The 22,889-nt window shown below is 49.3% G+C and overlaps 1 protein-coding gene across 44 annotated transcripts; it reads left to right on the forward strand.

The window, feature by feature from the left end:
• The first annotated feature begins 3,165 nt into the window (after positions 1-3,165).
• LOC149913413 (E3 ubiquitin-protein ligase RING2-like) lies at positions 3,166-21,225 on the forward strand. 44 transcript variants are annotated; one of them, XR_016461177.1, is made up of 8 exons: positions 3,166-3,345; positions 3,850-3,924; positions 4,652-4,875; positions 5,781-7,250; positions 9,061-10,695; positions 10,901-12,645; positions 12,837-12,960; positions 13,197-14,815. XR_016461177.1 is itself a non-coding variant. In XM_090129676.1 (7 exons), exons 2-5 carry the CDS (start codon positions 6,989-6,991, stop codon positions 10,940-10,942), a joined length of 303 nt encoding a protein of 100 aa, XP_089985802.1. In that variant the 5' UTR covers positions 3,620-4,875; positions 5,781-6,988; the 3' UTR covers positions 10,943-12,645; positions 12,837-12,960; positions 13,197-14,815. The 44 variants fall into 44 exon arrangements, 1 of the variants encoding a protein (XP_089985802.1); XR_016461170.1 differs by having other exon boundaries at positions 3,166-3,340; positions 4,236-4,875; XR_016461178.1 differs by having other exon boundaries at positions 3,166-3,340.
• Positions 21,226-22,889: the final 1,664 nt, after the last annotated feature.

The raw sequence follows: 22,889 nt of genomic DNA on the forward strand, positions 1-22,889 counted from the left end.
GGTGGCACAGAGTTCACCACTGTGTGCATCCCTGTCCTCATGACAGATGATGGTGACAGCACCAGAGGGCGCCGGTGTCACTGGGTCCGGCTGTAGGCAGGCCTGGAGGGGTGACAAAGGACAGTGTGAGGCTCAGTGACAGCACGGTGACTGTGTGGGGCCGCCTGTGCCTGCCCCCATGTGGTGGTCAGAGCACAGGGAATGCTGTCACCCGAGAGATGGTGACACACAAGTGATGGTGATACAAAAGTGATGGTGACAAAAGTGACAGCCAGTGATGGGGACACTGTGCCACAGCTGTTCCACACTGAGGTCACATGCAGTCAACTTTTTAACAGTGTCACCAGAGTGATGGTAACACCCAATGACAGAGACAACAGTGACACCCAATGATGGTGACACCCCAAGGACAGTGACACTCAGTGGTACCCAGCGATGGTGACAACAGAGACACCCAAAAGCAGTGACACCCAATGATAGCGACACCTGAAGACAGTCACAATGGTGACACCCAGTGATGGTGACAGCTGTTGACGGTGAGACCCAATGACACCTGGAGGCACCCAATGACGGTGACATTCAAAGATGGTGATAACGGTGACACCCAAGTGATGCCCACACCCAATGACACCCAATGACGGTGACAGCAGTCACCCTGTGCCCCTCTGGGTCATCTCCAGACCCTTCCAGTTGACAACAGGTCCCTTGGAACCCACCTAAGGACCCCCCAGACCCTACAAGTCCTCTCAGGGACATCCTCAGACCCTTCTGAATCCCTCTGAGGATGTCCTGGACACACCTGGGACTCCCTGGACCCCACAGGATCCTTCTGGGACATCTCCAGACCCTTCTGGATGAATCCACAGACCCCATGGATCAACATGAGGACCCCCCAGACCCGCCAAGTCCTCTCTGGAACATCCCCAAACCATTCTGGATGACTCCAGGACCATTCAGACCCTCATGAGGACTCCCTGCACCGTACCAGACTCTACTGGGACATCTTCAGATCAGACCAGTGTCTCACTCCGATTTATAGGAGGGAGAGGAGGTTCTTTTAATATCTGTATACCCGGCGTGAAATTAAGAAACAACGGTTCAAATGTTGGTCCGACCAGTTTATTACAGATCTTAATTAGGGAGATGGGGAAGGGGAGGACGGATGCTATTATGAATTAGGGTAATGGGGAAGGAAAGGAGGGCGATAGAAAAGGTAGGAAAGAAGAAGCAAGGAGTCTTTATCGGAAGAAAGAGGGACATAGTCACCACCATGGATCCAGCGTGGTTCATAGTTCAGCCTTTGATCTTCAGTAGTGGTGGGTGATAGGGCATTGTTGTTGATGGCGACGACGACAACGGTGACCATGGTGATGATGGCCTTTTTCAATGCTTTCAAAGTGGTCGAGTCAGCTGTCTTTGGAGTGACAGCTCAAATCCAAAGTGGTTGAGTGCCACTCCTTGGAGTGGCAGTTTCTGGCTCTGGGATCTTAGCAGAAATTCCTTTGTTCCCACCTTCCGGGCCTTGACAGCAGATAAGAGGGAGCAGGGATGCCCATCTGCATCCTGTTTTTCACAGGACACGATGGTATCGTTCCCCAATTTTCCCATACAAGGCTGGAGCTATTTAGTCACAGGCCAGATCTTCCGCCAGTAAGCACTTCTGAGCACTCTCTTCCAGAGGTAAGCAACTCTGGAGGAAGGGGCTTTCAAATGTTCCCAGAGGGATGTCAATTGTCACACGGTAGCACCCATCTCTTGCCTCCTCAACAAATCAATCAGAGTCTTATCACAAGAAATACCTCAGGAAGCAAGCTTTGAGCCAAAAAACAAAGAAAGATTCTCACAACCAGAGACCTCTCAGTGCTCCTGGACTCCTAGTGGGAGCTTACAGATCTTTCCAGGGGCCCATGGGATCAACCTGGGGACTCTCTGGATGCCCCAGTACCACTCTGGGATAACTCCAGACTCTTCTGGATGAGTCTGGAACCCCCTGGATGCCCCCAGACCTCTCTAGGACTTCTCCTGCAGATCCTTTTGCATGATTCCAACGGGGGATAAGGGGGGTTCGGCAGGGGGTGGCAGGGGGAGAAATGAGCTAGTGAGGATTCTGTGGGGTGGAAAGGGGGTCTGGGGATGGAGGGAGGGGTGGAGGGGGGAAACTGGAGAGTTGTGTGGAGCTTCTGTGGGGTGTAAAGGGGGTCTGGGAGGAGAGAGTGCTAGTTGGGGGGGGGGGGGTAAAGAGGAGAGGCAGACCACGTGAGTGGAAAGGGGGTCTGGGGGTGGAGGGAGGGGTGGGAGGGGAGAACTGGAGATCGTGGGGGGGTTCTATGGGACGTAAAGGGGGTCCAGTTGGGGGAAATTGGGGGTCAACATAGGGGAACGGACTCCAGAGGGCAGGGAGGAGGGTATGGGGGTACAGGGGACTGTAGGGGACAGAAAATGGGGTCAGAAGCAGGGGGAGGAAGGGAAGACAAGGGACCCTGGGGGTGCAAATAGAGGGGACTGGGGAATGGTAGGAGATTCTATGATGTGAATGGGGGAATTGGAGCGGGGGAACTTGAGGGGACAGAGAATTCTGGGGGTCAGATAGAAGGGACGGGGGAGGGGGATGAATCTAGGGGAGAAAATTGGAAGACTTGGGGGGGTCGGGGGAGAGAATGGGGACACAACGGATCAGTGAGAGACAGACGCGGAAGCCTGGGGGTCAGAATGGGGAACAGGGGCAGACAGTGACGGAGGAACTGAGGGGACGGGTGGAAGAGGACTCCAGCGATGAGAATGGGGGAAGTGGAGGCGGGGAACGGGGGGGGAGAGCGTAAGCCCAGCGGTCAGACTGAGGGACTCGGGAGGTTGTGGGTGACCCGCGGCGGGGGGGATGGGTGTGGGGGGAAGGCAGTGAAACACCGTGGGTGGGGGGGAAGGGCGGGGGGCACAGGGCACCTCCCGCCGCCGAGCAGAGGCCCTGAGCAGCAGAGGACCCACGCGGCCAAGACAGGACGGCCCCAGCCCCGATGCTCCCGGTGCCCCCGCCGCCCCCGAACACCCACTCGTAGAAGCTGAGGCGGCGCTCGGAGTCCCGGGGCTGCGCCGCGGCGCTGGAGCAGCGCGGGGCCCCGCTCCGCTTTCGCATGGCCGCGTCCTCGGGTCGCCGCGTGATGACGTCACTCCGCGGGGAGCGGGGACGGCGCGTCGCTCGAGCAACGGCCGCGCCGGGGCGCTGTCGCTATGGAGACGCCGCCGCGCATGCGCTGTCGCCGCGGGGACGGCTTCCCGCGCCGCAAGGAGGGAGGGCGCGCTGTCGCCGTGGCAGCGCGGCCTGCACGCACGGCCTGAAGCCCGAGTGGGGTTCGAGGGGCAGCGGGGGGCGAAGAAGGGTGGGGGGGGAACGGAGAGCCCTCAGGGATCTCCTGGGGAGGTGGGGGAGCGACTGGGGGAGGGCAGAGCTCCGGGGATGGCGGCTGTGAGTGGGGCTGTGGGGTGGGACATCCGCAGGGAGATGCAGCCAAACAGGGGGTTGTGGGCAGAGCATGGAGGTGTGGGAAAAGGAAGACGGGCATCTGGACAACAGCGTGAGAGCCAGGCTGATAGGGAGGGAGGGAGGAATGGGAAGGGAGGGAGGGAGGGAGAGGGGGGAGGGAAATGGAAAAAGGGGAAAAAAGGGGACAAGGGAAAAGAAGGAAAGGAAAGGAAGAAGGAGAGAGGGGAAGAGGGGCAGAAAGGAAGAAGAAAAGGGAAAAAGTCCAGAGCTTGGCCTGGGTGGTGTTGCAATGTAGAAGGGCTTCAGGTATCTTGTTAGGTGCACAAGAAGGAGTTCATGCAGCAATAAATGATATTGTTGTGTTCATGTAGGTCAGAGTGGTAGAATTGAAGCAGATGGAGATAAGATATGGCACCAAAGTGAAATACTGCACAACATAAGACGATGTGAGCTGAAACCAGCGTGACTTCCTGGCTTCCCAAATTGCACTGGTTAAAGAAGTTATTTGTGGGGATGGTGTGTGTAATCGCTGTATGTATGCATCCTTCCTTGTAGTGTGATTGGACTGTGGAGATGTATCTAAGTATGAAAGGTCAAAGGTGGTGAGGATTAGGATGTGAACATCGTAATCCTCAAAGGAAAAGGGGGGATTGATGTGGGTTGCTCTGTTCAGCAGTAGGGATTAGCACATCAGTTTAAGAACCAGCGCATGAGTTTAGCAAAAGGAATCCATGAGTGATCGTTCTGAAACTTTCAGCTTTAGTGGGAGAACAGCCTCGTTCCTCCTCAATAACTTTGCATGGGGACACAAATGAATACTTCTACCTTCTGCCTCCATGACTGTGCCTCATGAGAAGCACCAGAGTCCCAGTAGAATACTTGTATCTTTTGCCTCAACACGCGCGAGGACATTTTCCTCAGGTCCCACATACACTGCTAGGAAAAAGTGGCTCACTATGGCCTTATCAGCCGCTCCGCTCGGCAGCCAGTAACGTCTGAGTGCGAAAACACAATGCGCTGATGGAACTGCATGTTATGCTCTGCAAATTGCCACAGCGCTGCGTTCCTGCCAGGGCTGCTGTCTGTGTGCAGGGATAGGATTAGGAAAGCCAAGGCACAGGTGGAGCTGAACTTGGTGTGGGATGTGAAAAATAACAAGAAGGGGTTCTACAGGTACGCAGGCAGAAGACAGGCCAAGGAGAGCGTTCCCCCTCTGATAAATGAGGACAGAGAACTGGCTTCCTCAGACATGGAAAAAGCTGAGCTGAGGTGCTCAATAAGTGTCTTGCCTCGGTCTTCATTGGTGGTCAGGCTCCTCCCCATGCCTGCCAGGACCTGAAGAGAGGAAAGTGGGACTAAAGAAGGCTTCTCTGAGAGCTGCCGCTGCACGTGCAGAGGTGAGTCCTTGGTGAACACAGACATGGCTCTTGTTCTTCTCAGCACCTCCGTCTGTCAGAAGTGAAAGAGATTGCAGAGTCCCAAGGGAAATGGTGTCCTGTTACTACACTCACTTTGTTTCTTTCCAGTCCTCACACCTTCTACTGTCCTCTTCTGCAGTTCCTTCTTCACTGTCCTCTCTCCTCTTTCTTCATGTGCTCTCCTTTTACTGTTCTCTTCATAGCACGATCTGCTCTTCTTTACTGCTCTTTTCGTTTTCTGCTCTTCTGTACTCACTTCTCTTCTGCTCTTCTCATTTGCCACTTTCCTCTCTTACCGTCTCTTGTACTTCTGCCAGACTTCCTTTCTCGCTTTTCCTCTTCAGCTTCTCTCCACTTCTGCTTTTGTCTTCTCTGTATACGCTCTGTATACGCTAATACCTCTTTTGCTTTTCTCCTTGTCTGCTTGTTTTTCTTACCTACATCCTTTTTCTTCTTCTCTGCTCTTCTTTCTTTCTTGTCTGTTCTCCTTCTGCTCTTATCCTTCTCAGCGTCTCTTACCTTTATTCTCTCCGCTACTGCTCATCTCTTTTGCTGTCTTGCCTGTATCCTATTGTGCTTTTCATCTTCTGCGCTTCTTCCTTACCGGTATCCTTAATTTTATCCTCTCTTCTGTTCTTTTTCTCTTCTTCTCCGTGTCCAATGTCTGCATCACAACTCTGTCAGAATTAGTTTTGGGGTGGAAAAAGGTACCCAGGTACATAGGTTTGTACAGTAGAACCTCCTACACTTTGCCTGAAAGGTGATCCAAAGGAGCCCTCAGGAACCAAGACCACAAAGGAGCTGCTTTTGAATGGAGAATTTTCCAGAGTTCCTTCCAGTCGTTGCTCAGAGGAACTGAGGTTTTTATCCTTGTATCTCTGCAGAAAAGCAGGGTGGAGGGAACACATATGGTGAGGTGCTCAGGTGAAATTGCCCTCCTTGCACAAACAGCCTGTTTGTGTCCATGTGATGCACGGTGAAGAGAAGCCTGCTGTTCTGTGAGTAAGCCTGCCAAAAGGGAGTTCTGGCCTTTTTGGCAAGTCTCTGAGGTGAGGTCTTTAGACAGGCTGGTTGTTTTGCAGGGGAAATGCCATTTCAGCTGTTTGTTGCCACGCTTGGTTGGTGCTTGTATGAAAAACATTCATCATCTAGACAAGCAGTGCTCTAGCACCAGGGAAGGGAAAAACCTCATGTACATCCAGTCTTCTCCATGAGCCTTATGTTGCCTTTCCACAGAGTCTCTAAATGCCTGTGGAAATCACGGGGGGGGGGCAAGGGGATGGGGATGGGGAAGAGATGAGGGGCAATTTGTGCGCATCCTGTGCCCACGGAGCAGGTATTACCTACAAAGAGCTAGGAACCCTTCACGGCATCCTGGACTTGTTTACTTTCCTTGTTTGAGCGTGATGGTTTTGTAGGTACTTTGTGCATTTTAAGTAACTGTCAACTCTGCTGAGACAACAGGCGTCCTAGAGAGAGCCTTGCTGTACCCTTTTTGTTCGGGCAGTTTTATTCCCTCCTGAGATTAAAAGGGACTGTGGTCTTGCTTAGCAAAGGGAAGCGTGTGCATGCTTCCAAAGCAAAGGCAGGTAGGTGCGTGCTTGCTTAGCAAAGGCAGGTAGAGGCATGTGATGCGAAGGCAGATGGTTGCTTGTGAAGCCATGTCAGGTGGTGTGTGCGCTTCAGTGCTGGTGGGTCAGAGTTGAAGATGCACGAGCTGTGTGACAGCTCTGAGAGTGGGATGGCCAAGGAAGAAGCCTATGGTCCTAGCCCCCTGGGGAGAGAGTGAGATCACTAAAGGGAGGGAGGATTCTTAGACTCTGAGGGGTCTAGAAAGGGAGCTGAAAGGTTTGGGGCTCCCTTGCTGTGCTCTGCGCAGGCTGTGGCAGTGCTGGGGTTTATTTTGGAGTCAGTCTGAAAACAAAATGAGACAAGGGGGTTTTCTGTGCAGTTTGAAGCCTGTTTGAAACCTGCTTTGAACTCTGCTGCCAGGGCTGCAGCCCAGGGTAGGCACCCTGTCCCCACAACTGCTGACCACGTTCTTTCCTTCTCTGCAGTGACCACGTCCAGCCCTACGAAGACACTTTACATCATGTCGGACACCAAAGTGTCTGCGCTGACCACGTCTGTGATGGGTGAGGCTACCTCAGTCCCTCTCAAACTGCCAGGCATCCAACCTTCCTCCTCCGCCAGCTCTCCTCCTAGCCCTGTCACCTTTGCCACCTCCCCATGTTGTGTCATGTCATGGAGATCTGTGGTGCTGGGGCAGGCCTGAACTCCCCTCCCTGACAGCAGACGCGTTTCTGAAATCTCTGCTCATTTCCTCATCCTGCTGGCTCATTCTGTATTTACAGGTTTGTGTCCTTTACTTTTCTTGGGTAATTTAGGACTGGTTTAAAGCAGCTGTATTTGCTATTGCCTTTGTCTGCAGTTACCCTTGTGGGTGATGGTGATGGGATATACCCTTTTGGGTTAGGTTTTTATGGAAGGGGAAATGGTGGAATCACCATCCCCAGAGGTGTTCAAGGAGTGTTTAGGTATTGTACCGAGGGATGTGATTTAGTGGGAAATGTTGGACTAGATGATCTTAGATGTTGTTTCCAACCGTGGTGATCCTATGATCCTAAGGTTTACACTTGTGGATTGTGATGAAGTGTTAGTGTTTAGTGCTAGAGCTAAGTGCTGAGGGTAACCCTTTGGGGTTAGGGTTTCACGTTACTGTTTTCTGTTAGGTTTAAAGGTTAAGGCTTAACACTTGATGTTAGTGATGGTGGGGGTGTGCCCACCTGGTTGGGGGTTTATGGCTTGTCCTTTTTGTTAGGGACAACAGCAGCACTTTTGAGATGGGAATGAGGGTTAAGCGTTAGCATTTTGGATTAGGGCTGAGGAGTATCTTTTGGGGTGAGTGTTAAGGATTAGCCTTTTAGGTTAAGGTAAAGGGTTAAGGGTTGTCCTGTGGAGTTAATGCTAAGGGATGCTGTAGTGTAAATGCTGAGACATGGCTTGAAACCTGATTTTTCACCTGGTAGAAAGGCAGGGCCAACCCAGAGCATTCCATGTTCCAGAATGACAGAAGGGGTGGAGCCAGGATCCACCCCTTCCCAGCCCTCATTGAAGGGTTGGCAGTGTAGGCAAAGGAGATCCCTGCCTACCTGAATCCTTCTGAAGATAAGCAGCTTCTTGCCTGTGCCCACGGCTGTTGCCTTTGAGCAAATTCTCCCTTGCTGCAGCCTTGGACCTTGCTCCTCTGCTGTCATGGCATGAGGCCTGGCCTCATGGGGTGCAACCCTGCTGACTGATAGATGTGTTGGTTTGGTTGGGGGTGGATGCCGTAGCTAATGGCAAAACCATTTCCTTAGTGCAACTAAGGAGGTAAGTGAGAAAACAAGAGAGTCTTGAGAGGAAAGAGTGACTGATGGCAGCGCTGTACTGGAAGCAATAGAGAGGCTGACAGTGGCTGTCGGTGGCAGTAGAGCGATCCGAGTCTGTGTCTAAATGGTTCTTAGAGCTGTGTCTGTTCCTTGGAGAGGCCAAACAGTGTGGAGGTACTTGTACTCACAGTTGTTTGACTTAGGAATGAAGTGTTTCTCAGCTCATGCACCTGACAGCGTTGTGTTTGCTTGTGCAGCTTTGCTTTGTGCATTGTAGAGCTGTCAGACAGATGTGGATTCATTTGCCACTCACTCAGCAGGAATGAGACTAGTAATACTTTCTGTAAATGCATTTCAGTTGAAAAAATGAGTTTGTTTTGGCTGTAGAAATGGTGTATTGGAGGGATTTTGGTGGATGTGGGCTAATAGGACAAGGATTCTATTGGCAACTGCTTTCTGTGACATGGAAAGGCTGTACTTTATTTTAGGGATGGAGCATGGGATTCTATTGACTCTTATTGAGAAAGGGGGAAATGGAAAGCCTCTGTGGGTAAGAATGTTTTGTGAGCTGTAGTTTGGGTACTTTCATCTAAATAGGACTTTGTGAAAGGGTGTGTGTGATGGAGGAGAGAGAAAAGTGCCTCGTGTTGACTGTAAGGAAGGCATAATGTTAGAGCAGTGGAAAGGCAAATTTAAGAAACTGTGCTTGAAAACTTGAAATTAGTGGCTGGCTGTGCTAAAATCTTCTTCCAAAGAGTTGCTCTTCAAGTATTTCCTGCTTTCTCTCTGCGAGAAACTGACGCCAGTGGCCTTCCACTGCAGCATGGCCGTGCGGAAAGGCTGGGGAAGAAGACAGAGCTGGAGAAAGCACCAAAGAGAGGTACAGATACATAACAGGCATCTGGACTTGATGCACTGTCTTTCTGCCCAGGCTTTCTGTTTGTTCATTGCTGGGACAGTTCTCTGCAGTTTGCATCCCAGCTTTCTCCCAAGTCCTGGCTGCACAAAAATGCAAGCATTCAGAGGAAAAGGAAAAAGCAGAGGAGTGGGCTTCTGAGAAAAGAGTTGAGGGGGAGCGTGAGGAGCTTGAGGCAGAGTTTCAGAAAAGTGGTGATTTCACTTAGGATTGCTCTGAGATTTCCTTGCCCTGGGTTATGATTGAGTGTAGCTATTGGTTTCTTGGTTCCTGTGTATGCATTGTTGGTAGACAGATTAGTGTGTGGAAAACACAGCTGAGAATCCGGGACATGGTAATGTACCAAATGGACTGAACTACTGGAAGGATTGTGGGAATGAGAAGAGAACCTGGATTTCTCTTGCACAACAAGCCTGTATCAGTTGTGTCTCCTTTCACTGAGCTGAACGCACGGTGTGTGTGAAGCCTTCTGATGGGAAACCCATGGTCCCACAAAGTGGGCGTGGAAACGAAATGGAGCTGAGGTGCATCTGTGTGCTGAGTCATACTGCTGAGGACAGAGAGGAGCCCCAGCTGAAAAAGCAGCTTTGGTAAGAATAGTGGTGAAAGTAGGAGTGGGTATGGAAGGTTTAGACTGCTCTTGGAGGAAAGGTGAAAGTTTCAAATGTTCTGCAGATTCAGTATGCCTTGGTGTGCCACATCTGCCTGCCCTGTCAGCACTATGTCAGGCTTTTTTTCCTTTCCTTTTTAAGGTAGGAAAAACAGTTTCTGGCTAGGAGAAGAAGAAATGCAAGTCTTCCCTGCATTGCTCCTTGGGCAGTGGGTGCTGATGAGCAGTCCTTGTATGAGAATAACGTATTGTCATTTGATCTCTTTCCATTCCTTCAGCAACTGGGGTGTTGATGCAGCTGCACGTATCTCCTGTTTTGTCCTTCTGCTTTGTGTAAAAGAATAGTATAGTATGCAATCTCTGTGTGAAATTTTCTTAAAGTATTTTACTTTATTTGCCCCTAGGAAGCAATGGCTTGGAAATGATGGCAGTGTCACCCAGCAGCCCACACAGTGACCTGATGTCTCATTGCTTGCGTCTGTTAAAAACCACCACGATGAGAAAAGAACGTTTGCATGGATTCTGTGCTGACTGTGTCAGTACAGCCCTTAGGAGTGGTGTGGACATGGCATGGCAGGGAGGAGGGAATTCCCTTCTGATGGGAAAGTGCCCGAGGAGTGTTGACATCCCGTGTGTTGGTGCCCCATGCCCACCCCATGCCCCACACACTTCTGAATGAGCAGCACAGCTTTTGTGTCATTCAGCCACCTGTGGCAGAGCAGATCAGGCTTTCTGCAGGCGTCAGCAATCATCCCATCGCTTTCTGCCTTATAAGGAGTTGAAAACCTTTTCATTTTGGAATCCTACTTCCAAGCTTAACCACCTCCAGTGAAGCAGATGTCATTTTTCTTGTATCCTTCAATTCTGAGTCCATATTCTCCCAAAAGCAAAAGAGTTTGGAGGTAACCACCAATAGTTAAGTGAGCAATTTCAGTATGTATTTCTGATCGTGACAATTACTTCAGTTTAGAGGTCACAGTTAATGTACTGTGCCTGTTTTAATTCTGACCAAGGTTGTAGTTGTAGCTGACTTCCCAAGGCTGCAATACGTGGTGGTGACACAGCCGTGGGCTTCTGCATTTGCATTAATCCCACATTTCCTTGCAGGTCAGCTTGTGCTGGAAGTGGACGGTATCAGAGTGTGAGTGAAGGTCAGTGCAGGAGCAGCTGTTGATGGGAGTCCAGGCTAATGAACTCTGGAGCATCTCCCAGTACGGTACCGGAGGAGGCAGGAATGATGTTAAGGAGCTCCTCAGCAGGAAGGTGGCTCATCCAAATGCTTGCTGACAGTTTGAAAGCCCAGACCCTTCCAGCCTCCACCTCAGAGGCAACATCTCCTTTGTCCGATCATGCAGCACCTGAGCAAGAGGGTGACCTGAGCTGGCTACACAAGAGTCATCTTAACTTCTTTGTTATTTTACTTCAGATAACTCCATTGGGTGACCCTGCTGTTGGTTTCTTAAAATTTGGATTACGTCTGATGGAGGCCCAGAAGTGATGTGGGCACTCACAGAGGTCACAACTGTTGCTGGGGTGGGAGCGTTTGTCCCACAGCTGGTGAGCAGAGCTGGTGCTGCACGCAGAGACTGGGCTCTGGGCCTTCCTTGAGAGAGATCGCCCTGTGAGAACCCGTCAGAAGCACTGCTGCAGCACGTGCATGAGCTGGGCACAGCTCAGGCTGAGCAGGCCGAGTGGGTGAACTGGGTTTGGTGCTGAGTGGTTGCTGGGAGGTGTCTCAGAAGAAAAGCTGGGCTGGGGTGGGCCCGCTATGTCAGCCCTTGTCCCAGCTGGTGGTGAGAGCAGGGTGGAGGCTGATGGGTGCTGCCCACTGTCACTGCTGCTCTTACCATGTGGCACAGCAGTGCTCTGGTGTGTGAGCTGGGAGGGAGGAGGACAGCCACTGTGCCTGGCTAAGGCAGAGCTGAGGTCTGTTGAACACGTGGATCGTACCAGTGCAGCTATTGCGGCTGCAGTAGGGGTGGAAGACAAAGGGAGTTTTCTTCATGACAGCAACACCAGCCACTTGCTTCAAGGTGTATAAATGTTGAGGAGATGGAGAACACTTGCTGTCAGAAATCATGGCAGCTGTACAGAATCTAGTTGTATTTTGGGGATGGTTCTTGTAACCAGTTGATTTTAAGACACTGTCCTACTCAAGAGTACTTTAGAGTGCATGATAGAAGAAAGCTGGGAAAATGCTTCTCCTTACTATTTTTCACTTGCAGATTCTTTCTTTAGGGATTCTTTCCAAAAGGAGATTTTGGGGATTGAGGCAGTTGAAGAAAGAGTGAAGCCAGGGGGCAGTCCCTGTGGAGAGGACCCCAGGAACTGAGCTTCCCCACCACTGTCTCAATGAGAAGACAGACGCAGTTCCCATTCCTGCTCTGCATATGGAAAAGTATGGCTGGATTTATTTGTTTGGGTTTTCTTCCTTTCTCTCATTTTGAAGGGGAAAAGCTGGAGCAGGGGGAGCACTACTGGTCCTTTGTTACCTCCATAACCGGTTGGATTCTGCATGTGCTGCAACAGGACAGCATTGCCAGGCTCCTTAACCTGCTGGGGCAGGGTGGGAGCAAAGAGCGTGAACTGCCCTCCTGCCAGCTGCACCTAGTTATGGTTTGCCAGGTCCCTGCTGCCCTGAATTTCACCTGAAAGGTTTGTTCTAGCTGCTTGCAGTAGTAAAATTTAGGGAAGAAATGGAAGTCAAGAGCTAAGGCTCTGCACAATAACTTTGCGTGGATTGAACTGTGGCACCTGAAGACTGTTTCCTGAATAATGCTGGCATTTTGCAGGTGTGTTGGTTTAACCCACTGAACTGATGTCTGTGAGCGCCAGTCTTCTCCACCTGAACAGTAAGAAAGCTGGGGTATGCCCAGAAATTGCAGCAGTTGCTGTGAATACTCTCCCAAATGTTTGTTTCCTTTAGTGGTAGCTAATGACTCAGCACTGTGATATCCTGTCTCTGGCACGATCTGGAACGCTGCATCTCTTTGCAGATGTTGGGTGCCCATTTCCATGGACCCTCCTTTCTTTCTCTCCTCAGAAGCAGCACAGTGCGGTTCCCTGCGTTAGGGAGCAGCAGCCAGCAGGCTGCCAGAATGCCAGCTGGGCCTTGCAGCGCGCAAAGGGACGTGTTGGGGATGGACCATCCTTAGCACCACGCAAAAGTGAGTCTCTTCAATCCTCTGTCATGAAGTATGGAAGAATGCATTTTAAGTATTACTTCTGAGCGGGTGCAGGACTGTAGGGATGTCAGGTAACCATGGTGGAAGCACTGGGGAGGCCGACAGCGGCAGCTGATGGCAGCAGTGTGACAGAAGGCCGTGTATAAGTGGTGGTGCTCAGAGCTGAGTGCATTCCTGAGAAAGGCACTCTTGACTTTATGGCGTTTTCTTTCACCTAGTGATATGTAGAAAGTTAGTGAAGAAAGGAACAACAAGAACAAAAATACCCTACTGCAAGGGCAACTGCATTTGGATATTTACAGCATGCTAGAGCGTTATGTGAGAACCAAGAACTCCGTGACCTGTAGGATGCAATGTCTTCTGAGAGATTATTGGAGGACTTTGTGGACGGAGACGTGTTTAGCTCACTCTGCATCATCTACACTGCCTAAGGAAGTTACACTGCAGTAAGAAAACCATGCTCTCTGAAAGCACAGTTTCCCATTGAGAAGAATTATTTGGCTGACCACCTTGGGGTCAAACTATAAAGCGGATTACAGGGCAAGTACAAGGGGCGAGACAAAAACGCCTAAGGCATGGTTTATTACTTCTCAAAGTAGAAATTAAGAAAGGGTTAGCTGAACTTCTCCCTAGAAATGCCTGTTAGTTTTGCTGGAATCCTTAGTGACTAATTCAGACAGACATCTGTGCTGCAAATGTCTGTAACTGTATGGATAAAGTTTATGATCTGCACGTCCTGTAAAGCTATAGCTACATTGTCTTTGATTTTTACTTAACAGATTGCAATGTCTTGCCTATGCTATATGAATTGCAAAGCTTGCCTGCAAGCTGGATCATCCAGCAGCTTTCACACTCTCCCTTTGTGGAAATGTAATCAACTCATTCAATGGTGGGATCATGAATGAGTCCAACGAGAAGGCAGCATCAACAGTGAAAGTTTGACTATAAACTGAAATAATGAATTACCATGGTTGAAGCTGAACCAGTAGTCCAGTAATAGTTCTATGAAGTCTCAACACCTACCAGATACTTTCTAATGAATTTAAAAGATTCTTAATGATAACTTCATAGTGCATGAGTTGGTTCCTTTACACAGGTTGGTTCTTCCTTAACTTATTCCATACAGGTTTTAGTATCACTCTAGGGATTTTTTTGATAGAAAAGGACTTCTTGAAGGTTATCACTTGTACATTATGCTTTTACATAACGTACAGTGTGGATTTGTTCCTAAGAAAATTGCATGAACAAAACGAGGAACAAATAAACTTTCATTTATTTCTTTCAAATTTTTTTTTTAATATGTATTTGCTGACCAACTTCCACACGGAGCTTTTGATCTCCTTGTTACAGCATGTAGATCATGGGATTAGTCAAGGGAAGACAACCGTATGGAAAAGAAAGGTTTCCCAATGGAAACCTTTTCCACTGGGACAGCCTCAGAGGGTAGGACATATATGTAGACAGCTGGGCCAAGCGTGACAAAAACAACGATGATGTGGGAAACGCAGGTGGAGGTTATTTTGTTCTTTGTTTTGGTGTGTCTGGAGCTTCAGCAAGAGGATTATGTAGGAGATGAGGAGAAGTGCAAAGCACATGACAATGACAACTCCATTGTTGAGGAACATCAGAAGTTCCGCCGTGTAAGGTCAGCACAGGCCAAGTTCGCCAACTGACGCACATCACAGACAAAGTCGTCCAGGACGTTGGGGCCACAGAAGGGGAGCTTGATGGTGAGAGCAAATAGAATGATGCCATGAATGAAGCCACCGCCCCACGAAGCTCCAGCCAGGGCACAGCATACAGTCCTGTTCACAAGCATGGTGTAGTGGAGAGGCTTGCAAATAGCAACGTAACAGTCACAGGCTATGGCCAACAGCAGGAAAGCTGCTGCTGCTCCCAGGAAGTGAAGAAACAAAGGCTGGGTCAATCAGGCCTTGTAGGAGTTGATCTTAGGATTTGAGAAAAAGTCAGCCAGCATTTTGGGTGGGGTCACAGAACAGTAGCAGATATCCAAGAATGCCAGATTAGCCAGGAAAAAATGCATGGGTGATCCCAGCTGGGAATCCCCCTGAATTGTGAGAATGATAAGGATGTTGCTTGGGAGAATTATGATGTAGAACAGGAGGAAGAAGAAGAAGGGAATTGACTGGACTTTGTGGGATTGAGACAATCCTAGCAGAATAAACTCTCTAACTACAGTTTTCATGCTCCATTTTGACTCTTGCAAGCCCTGAAAAAGACAGCAATAAACACACAATGCCAATATGTTGCAATATTTAGCAACTTAGGCTACGCTTAGGCTACTGAAAATGCACATCCTGTGACCGTTACCTGGTTTTATGGAGGACCACATCCCTGTATGTAAAGGAATATCAGATTTATTGGGCCATACCATACGGCAGGCCACCATTAACCATTCTATTATTGAATGGTTTTCATCATTATATTGATTACCTGCATATAATCTCTGTCTAAGAGCAGGATGGACGGTCATTGTGGCCAATTTGGCTATTTCCAGGCCATTCACCAGAACACTTTCTGCCCCAGAATCCCATAGTCTTAATAACCAAGCCGGCACACTTTCTCTAGGTTTCTGCCTGAATCGTTGGACTAAGTCCATCAGTTCTGTTGCCGTGTACGGTTGGGCTGTTACGTGCAAGTGGGTTTGAGCAGGGGGCCACTGATCAGGCGGCACCCCTGCTGGTCTGTCCTGTACCTTTTTTGTTTTTTGAGATATAACAGGACGGACTTCTAGTGCGTCCGTCAAAATTGGGGATTCAAGATTCGATTTAGATGGTTTATTTTCCTGATCAACACAGTCCGTTGATTCAGGAGCCTGGTCATTGTTTATTGAAATACTACGAACTTGACCTATTGGAAGACATAGAATTGGTTTTTTTTTCCTGTTAATAGGCCAAGTTCCTGCTCTAACTTTTCAATACGATCTTTTAAAAGTTCATTTTCATTCACTGAAGTATTATTCCTTATTTCGGCATTGTTTAAAGCATTTAATAGTGGCCATGCCACTGTAGAAGCAGCTAATTGTCTTTCTCTAGTGACTAATATATCTTTGCCTAGTCCCTGAAAGTAATCCGCTAGGCGATATGGGGAAACGTTTCCCACAACACGTAGGGGACCCATTTTTCAATGATAGTTGCCAATTCATAATAAGGGGATCCCGCAAATCCTGGGATCTGCCCTGGAATTGTTTTATCTAGGGGGGTAGTGTTCTCCCCCTTGAACCATTTACAGAAATTCCAAAGAAAGGACATAGTGTAAGTTTCAGTATATTCAGCTTGCCTGCCTGGCTCGCCAAGTGTATAATTAATGAAAATTATATAAAGGAATATTATATAATTTAATAATATTAAGATGTTATAGTAATGAAATAAGCAAGAGAGTTAGGCACAGCGAGACAAAGAGAATAAATAGAAGGCTCACCCGTGTCGTGGGCTCGCTCAGGAAAGACCAGTGGAGTGGATCTTCCGAAGAGAGAGAGAGAGATCCTTCCCCCCTGGTAGTCAGCTCTTGAATGGGTCTAGGAGAGGTGCAGCCAGGCTCCACCCCTTCCTGCAGCACAGGTGAATTGCTTTCACCTGTGCTCCCAGGGCTGCCTCATTGCTCGCCTCAGGTGACTAATCAGAGGTTCAGGCCGTGACTCAGCAGTTCCCATACACTGAAGTAATCTACCTGGACTTGTGCAAGGCTTTGATATGGTCTCACTCCATATCCTTATCTCTAATTTGGAGATACGTGGATTTGAAAAGTGGATTAGTAGCTGGCTGTATGATTGCAGCCTGAGGGTTGTGGTCAGCAGCTCTGTGTCCAGGTGGAGGCTAACAATAAGTGGTTATATTAAGGAATCCCTCAGGGTTCCATCTTGGGACTGCTGTTTTTAATATCTTTGTTGGTGATCAAATAAATTCTTCACTGTGGGGGCTGTCAGGCACAGGAAGAGGTCCCCCAGAAAGGTTTTGGATTGCCCCATCCTTTGAGGCATTCAGGGCCAGGGTGGATGTGGCTCTGGGCAACCTGATCTACTGCATGACAACCCTTCCCATGGCAGAGGGGTTGGAACTGTATGATCTTTAATATCGCTCCAACCTAAACCAGTCTATGATTCTCTGAATCTAACTCGGTTCAGTTGGTCAATCTGGGACCCAAATAAATATCTGTATAAACATGCCAAGGCACCCTAACAGCCTAACACAAGTGCACGTGGCTGGCACAGGATGGATCCCCTTCCACCCCAGTGCAAGGAGAAAGGATGAGGAAAAGCAGACAGGTTCTCAACGCCTTTTTTACATCTGTCTTTAATAGTCAGGCCCGTTATTCTCAGGGTACTCAGCCCCCTGAACTGGAAGACAGGGTGGGGAGCAGAATAAACCCTCCACAATTCAGAATAAAACAGCACGTGACCTGCTGCTCCACCCGGGCTGTCACACATCTGTGGGATTGGACTGGATCCACCTGAGGGTACTGAGGCAGTTGGTGGACGTGGCATCCTAGCAGCCCTAATCAATCAGGGAGTTCCCAGGTGACTGAATACTTGCTAATGTGGTGCCCATCTACGAGAAGGATCATCCTGATGTCCTCCTATGACTACATACCCACCTGGTGGATGAGATGCTGTGGGTGGAAGCTACCTGGACTGGAGCAAAGCCTCTGACACCGCCTCCTGTAGCATTCTCCTGGAGAAGCTGGCAGTCCATGGCTGGGATGGGTACACTCTTTGCTGAGTAAAAAACTGCTAGGAGGGCCAGGCCCAGAGAGATCCAGATGGAGTCCAGTTCTGAGAGGCGTTCCTCAGGGGTCGGCGCTGCAGCCTGTCCTGTTCAGTGTATTCACTGACGAGTCAGATGAGGGAATTGGGTGCACCCTCAGTAAGTTTGCAGATGACACCAAGTTAGGAGGAAGCGTCCCACAGACGGACTGAGATAGGCTGAATCACTGGGCTGACTGCAACTGCATGAGTTTTAAGAACGTCAAGAGCTGAGTGCTGCTTTTCGGCTACAGAAACCCCAGGCACCGTCACTACAGGCTTGGGGCAGAGCGGCTGTAAGGCTGCACGGACGAAAAGGGTCTGGGGTGCTGGTGACAGCCGGCAGTGCCCTCCAGTGGCCAAGGAGCCCAATGGCAGCCTGAAATGGGGCAGTCAGGAGCGGGGATGCGATCGTCGCTGTGATTTGCCAGTGGCCCCAGGGGATCTAAATTGCTAGCGGTTGTCCTTGTCCCATCAACTGCAGCCCAGCCCAGCCCAGCCGCTCCCTACAAGAAGACATGGCGGCCCTGGAGTGTATCCACAGAGGGGCACCAAAGCTGGGAGGGGTCTGGAGCGCAAGACTTAACGGGGAGTGGGAGAGGGAGCTGGGATGGTTCCGTGTGGAGAAGAGGAGGCTCAGGGCAGACCTTATCGCTCCGTCCAGCTACCTGGAGGGAGGTTACAGTGAGATGGGACCTCTTCTCCCAGGTAAATAGCAATAGGACTACGGGGAATGGCCTCACATTGCACCATGGGAGGTTCAGATTGGATATTAAGAAAAGTTTCTCCCAGAAGGGGTGGCGAGGCATTGGCACAGGCTGCCCAGGGAAGCGGTGGAGTCTCTGGAGGTGCGTAAGGAAAGGGTAGCTGTGGTACTTCAGGACAGGGTTTGTTGGGCAGTGTTGGTGGCAGGTGGATGGTTAGACTGGATGAGCTTTCCAACCTTAATGATTCCGTGATTCTCCTCTCAGTACCTTACGTTCGCAGAAGTAGCACTAAATATACCGTGGATCTTTCTAAAGTGCAGAAGGTTACAGTGAGCTGTGTCTGTTCCATAATGTTCTTCCATTGGCTCTGGAGCATCGTTCTCCAATTGATGTGGATCCAGGGTGGATCCAGGGTGTCCCTTAAGGAGACCTGCATAGGCAGGAAGAGCAGTTGCTTAATCTGACACTGCATGGACAACGTGACTGCCCATCTCCCCAGCCCTGTCTGCTTAATGCCACCTGGCACTTGCCTTGCTTTTCCTTACATCAGACTTCTCTTCTAAAGTCTGCACTGAATGTTTCAGATCCTTTGTAGCAGCTGCCACCTGCTCTCCTCAGAGGACACGGGTGCAGAAGGGTTTCTCTTACCTTTAAACAAAGAACAGTAAGCGTAACAAAGCGTAACACAGGTTACCAAGAAATAGAACGTACTCCTCAGCTGTATGCCTCCACTGAAGTTCTCCTTCCCAAAAGATAACTGTACAAGAAATATGTCACGTACATAGATAGGAAATGATAAATATTAATATGAAAGGCGTATTAATTAAACAGTTAGCTGGCTAAGGACACAGTGAGACAAACTGCTAAGGAGGGACAAACATTAGCTCCCTGAAACTCAAAGAACTGCACTCATTAAAAGGGCTATAAATGATCAGAGATTAAGGGGAGAGGAAATTGGGATAACAATAGAAACTGCAAAGGTTGAGACAGGCAGCTGGAAAGGTGGCTTCCAACGTGGTCAGCCTAATCAGGGCAGGTGGAAATACCTGTAAAATGAGGGCAGTTACATGCACAGAATGAGAGAGAGTTGTCAGTGCAAGAACAGCGGAAGATTGGTATTTCTTTCCATACAGTGAATATCCATCCTGAAAGGTCACGTTTTCTCATGATAGAAATTCCACTTATTGTGTGCGTGTTTCACTGACAGGATTGAACCAGGGCAGCTCATGAGGAGGTGCTGAGTGTTTGAAAAACACTGAAGATGACTTCAGGTTTTCAAGCAGAGCTCCACCGTGTGACCACAAGCAGCCGGTGCCATCTCGAGAGGCCCTGGTGTTCCTGAGGTACCTGCCTGGGACTAACAGTTGTCAGAGAGAACCTGCAGGAGACCAGAACCCTTTGGGACTACAGATGGAGCCTGGAAGGAGAGCCCCAAGGGATCTGATTGCTAGCAGTTGTCTTTGTCCCTGTACTGCAGCCCAGCCCGGCACACTAAATCCTCCCCCCCACAATAAGACAGTGGATCGTTGGGGATGATCCACAGTTGAAGTGGCCACTGGAATTCAAGAAACTCTTCCTGGTTCTTAGTAGATATCCAGATATCCACGAAACGTCCTGGATTATCTGTGGCAAACTCAGACTGAAAGAGTCGAGTGCAGGTCACGCCAAGTAACTGTGGTAGAATCCATTATTTGGGGAGAACATCTCCTTCCAGCTAGGGAAGTTAAGTGGAACAGTGTGAAAAGATCCATCCGGCCAGTCCTCTGAGTAAGGGAAAATCAAATGTATTGTGCTATAGTGGCAGAAGGCAAACATTATTGGACTGTGCCTCAATTTACTAAAAGCTGTCTAATCCACTTAACCTATGAGCAAAAACAAATGGTCTAAGCGGAGTGAAGGACACTGATTTGTGACGTAACATGAGGAAGACAGTAGATTGCTGATGTAAGAACTGTCATGCTTGTGCCCTGACCAGTGCTGATTATGCTGGAGTAAAAGCCTCAGGCCAGCACCAGTGTACCGAAGGCCCAGGGGAATGACTGCAGATTGACTTTGCAGGACTCCAGCCCACGACAGCTCAGAGCAACAAATGCATCTTGGTATTAGTAGTTCCTTTTTGCAACGGGGCAGTAGCAATTTATCCCTTGACAAATGCCAGTGCTGAGAAACCAAAGGCTCTACAATATCGTTCGTATAACTCTATGTGTAGAGAAAATGGCTTTGATCCAAAAAGCTAATAGTATAGACAGATAACAGAGAAGGCAGAATACCAGAAGGCATGCCACAACAGCAAAACGACACATCAGTGACAATGAGCTTGTCTTTCTCTGTTTATTTCAAATGTGTTTTTTTCTCTCTTCTGCATTGATTGCCATATTGTAGAAAGGATTGAAGGGAATAAAAAGCTAAATATATTAGAATATATAGAATATATAGATAGATAGATAATATATAGATATAGATAGATAATATAGATTATATAGATAATATAGATAGATAATATAGATAATATATAGAATATATATATTAGTCGGGAAGAAAATGAATGTAAGCAACCTCAAAAACACTTCTTTATTTTTCGCATAAGCTTGACTTAGTAAAAGGTGCTCCTTTTCTGTAGGTATGAAACAACGGATACACCAGGAAATTTTGGCTGACCTCCCCAGATCACAGCCTTTAAAGGGATCATTAATTGCAATGGAGAAAGATTTTGGTGGGCTACATCAAGGGGAAAATGAAAAAGCTTTGTTAGGATTATAAAGCACCAGGACTACAGCACCCTCTTATGGCTTCAATTCAAATGGACTGGGTGCCCTGCCACTAGCTGGGAGGGCGGGTAGAAGGCAAGGCCAAGTGAGGAGGAATTGAAGGAAGAATGGAGGGAGGGATGGAGGGAAGAAGAGATGGAGGGAGAGGGAAGCAGAGGGCAGGGGCTGCAGCTGCCCCACAGGGAGAGTGCAGGAGGGACAGAATGCATCCAAACGGCACCAAAAGGAGTCAGAAATTGTGCTGAGGGCTCCAGAGGACACTGGGTGCTACCTCTGGTGGGCTGTCCCCCCCAGCGTCACTCAGTGCCATCTCCTCGACTTCAGTAATGTGTTCAACCCACTGGATATCACAGAATCGTGGAATAATGGAGTTACTGCAGGGATAATGGGTACACATGGACAAAAGGACAAAGGGACTGATGGATGCAAGAATAGAGGCACACACAGACGCAGGACCTTTGCTGGGGGTGTTTATTGGTGTTTCTTTATGGGAAAACGGACTGTGTTCTTTCAAAGATCTGGTGGCGATATGCAGGGATGATCAAGTCCTTATGGAACATGGTGGGGACAGCACCAGTGTTTCATCCTGAAAGTCAAAGTGCAGGCGGTGACCTTATGGTCACTTTATTTGGTCTGTATGGCACCAGAACCCTTTGTGTTCTTTGGGTGACCTTATGGGGTCCTTATGGTACCACGACGATCACCTGCACCTTACAGGGATGGCACTGTTCTTCTTGGATCCTTTTTGATCTCCTCCACACCTCCCAGTCCAGAGGGATTTGGGGTCCCCCCACAGCCCAGGACCCTGCAGGATACAGGGGTCCCCCAGTGTCACTCACCTTGATAGGAAGATTCACAACCACGGGATCTGGGAGCGCCAGCAGAGGGGGAAGGGAATGGGAGTTCCGCTTTCCTCGTAGCAACTTAAGCTGCAGTGGGAGAAATGAGGAGATCCCAGTGGGCACCAGAACCTCCTCAAAAACCACTGAGGACCTGGGGCTCCCCAAATGGGAGGCACCTCCTGAGGGCACCGTAGTACTCACTCCTAAATCAAAAGCTCCGCTTGCTCCCACCTCGAAGTCATCCAGGAGCTGAGGAAGGAGGATGAGGGACAGTTTGGGTTGGAGTTAATAGGAAAGCATATGGCAGCGGGTGATGCCTTCGCAACAACCCCATATGGCCTCCCCTTGGTCTTAAAGCGAAAATCCCTACTGGTTCCCACAGACCCAATTGCTTCCACATGTCATCTGGAGTCCCTGGAATGTGGGGATCGGCTGGGGGTGGAGACCAGAAGGTGGAGATCCAAAGAAGGAAACAAGGGGACCCAAGAAGGGGGGCCGAGAGGATCCAAGGAGAGGGGACAGAGGGGACCTAAAGAGGAAACCCAAAGAGAAGAAACCAAGAAGACCCAAAGAAAGGGAATCAATAGGACTCACAAAGAGGAAACCAAGTGAACCCAGGGACCCAAAGAGAGGGAACCAAAGGAACCCAAAGCGAGGAAACCAAGGGGACAGAGGGGACCCAAAGAGCAGGAAGCAAGGGAACCCAAGGAGAAAGTGGTTGCGAGCCAGCCCGTTACCAAGAACCCGTCTGCACACCCTAGCCTGTGCCTGGAGGCACATGGAGGCGAGGAGCAGGAGCACGATGACAGCAACTGCTTTCATCTTCCACTGT

Source organism: Phasianus colchicus, chromosome 37, assembly GCF_987193195.1.
Source record: "Phasianus colchicus chromosome 37, bPhaCol1.hap1.1, whole genome shotgun sequence".
Lineage (NCBI taxonomy): Eukaryota > Metazoa > Chordata > Aves > Galliformes > Phasianidae > Phasianus > Phasianus colchicus.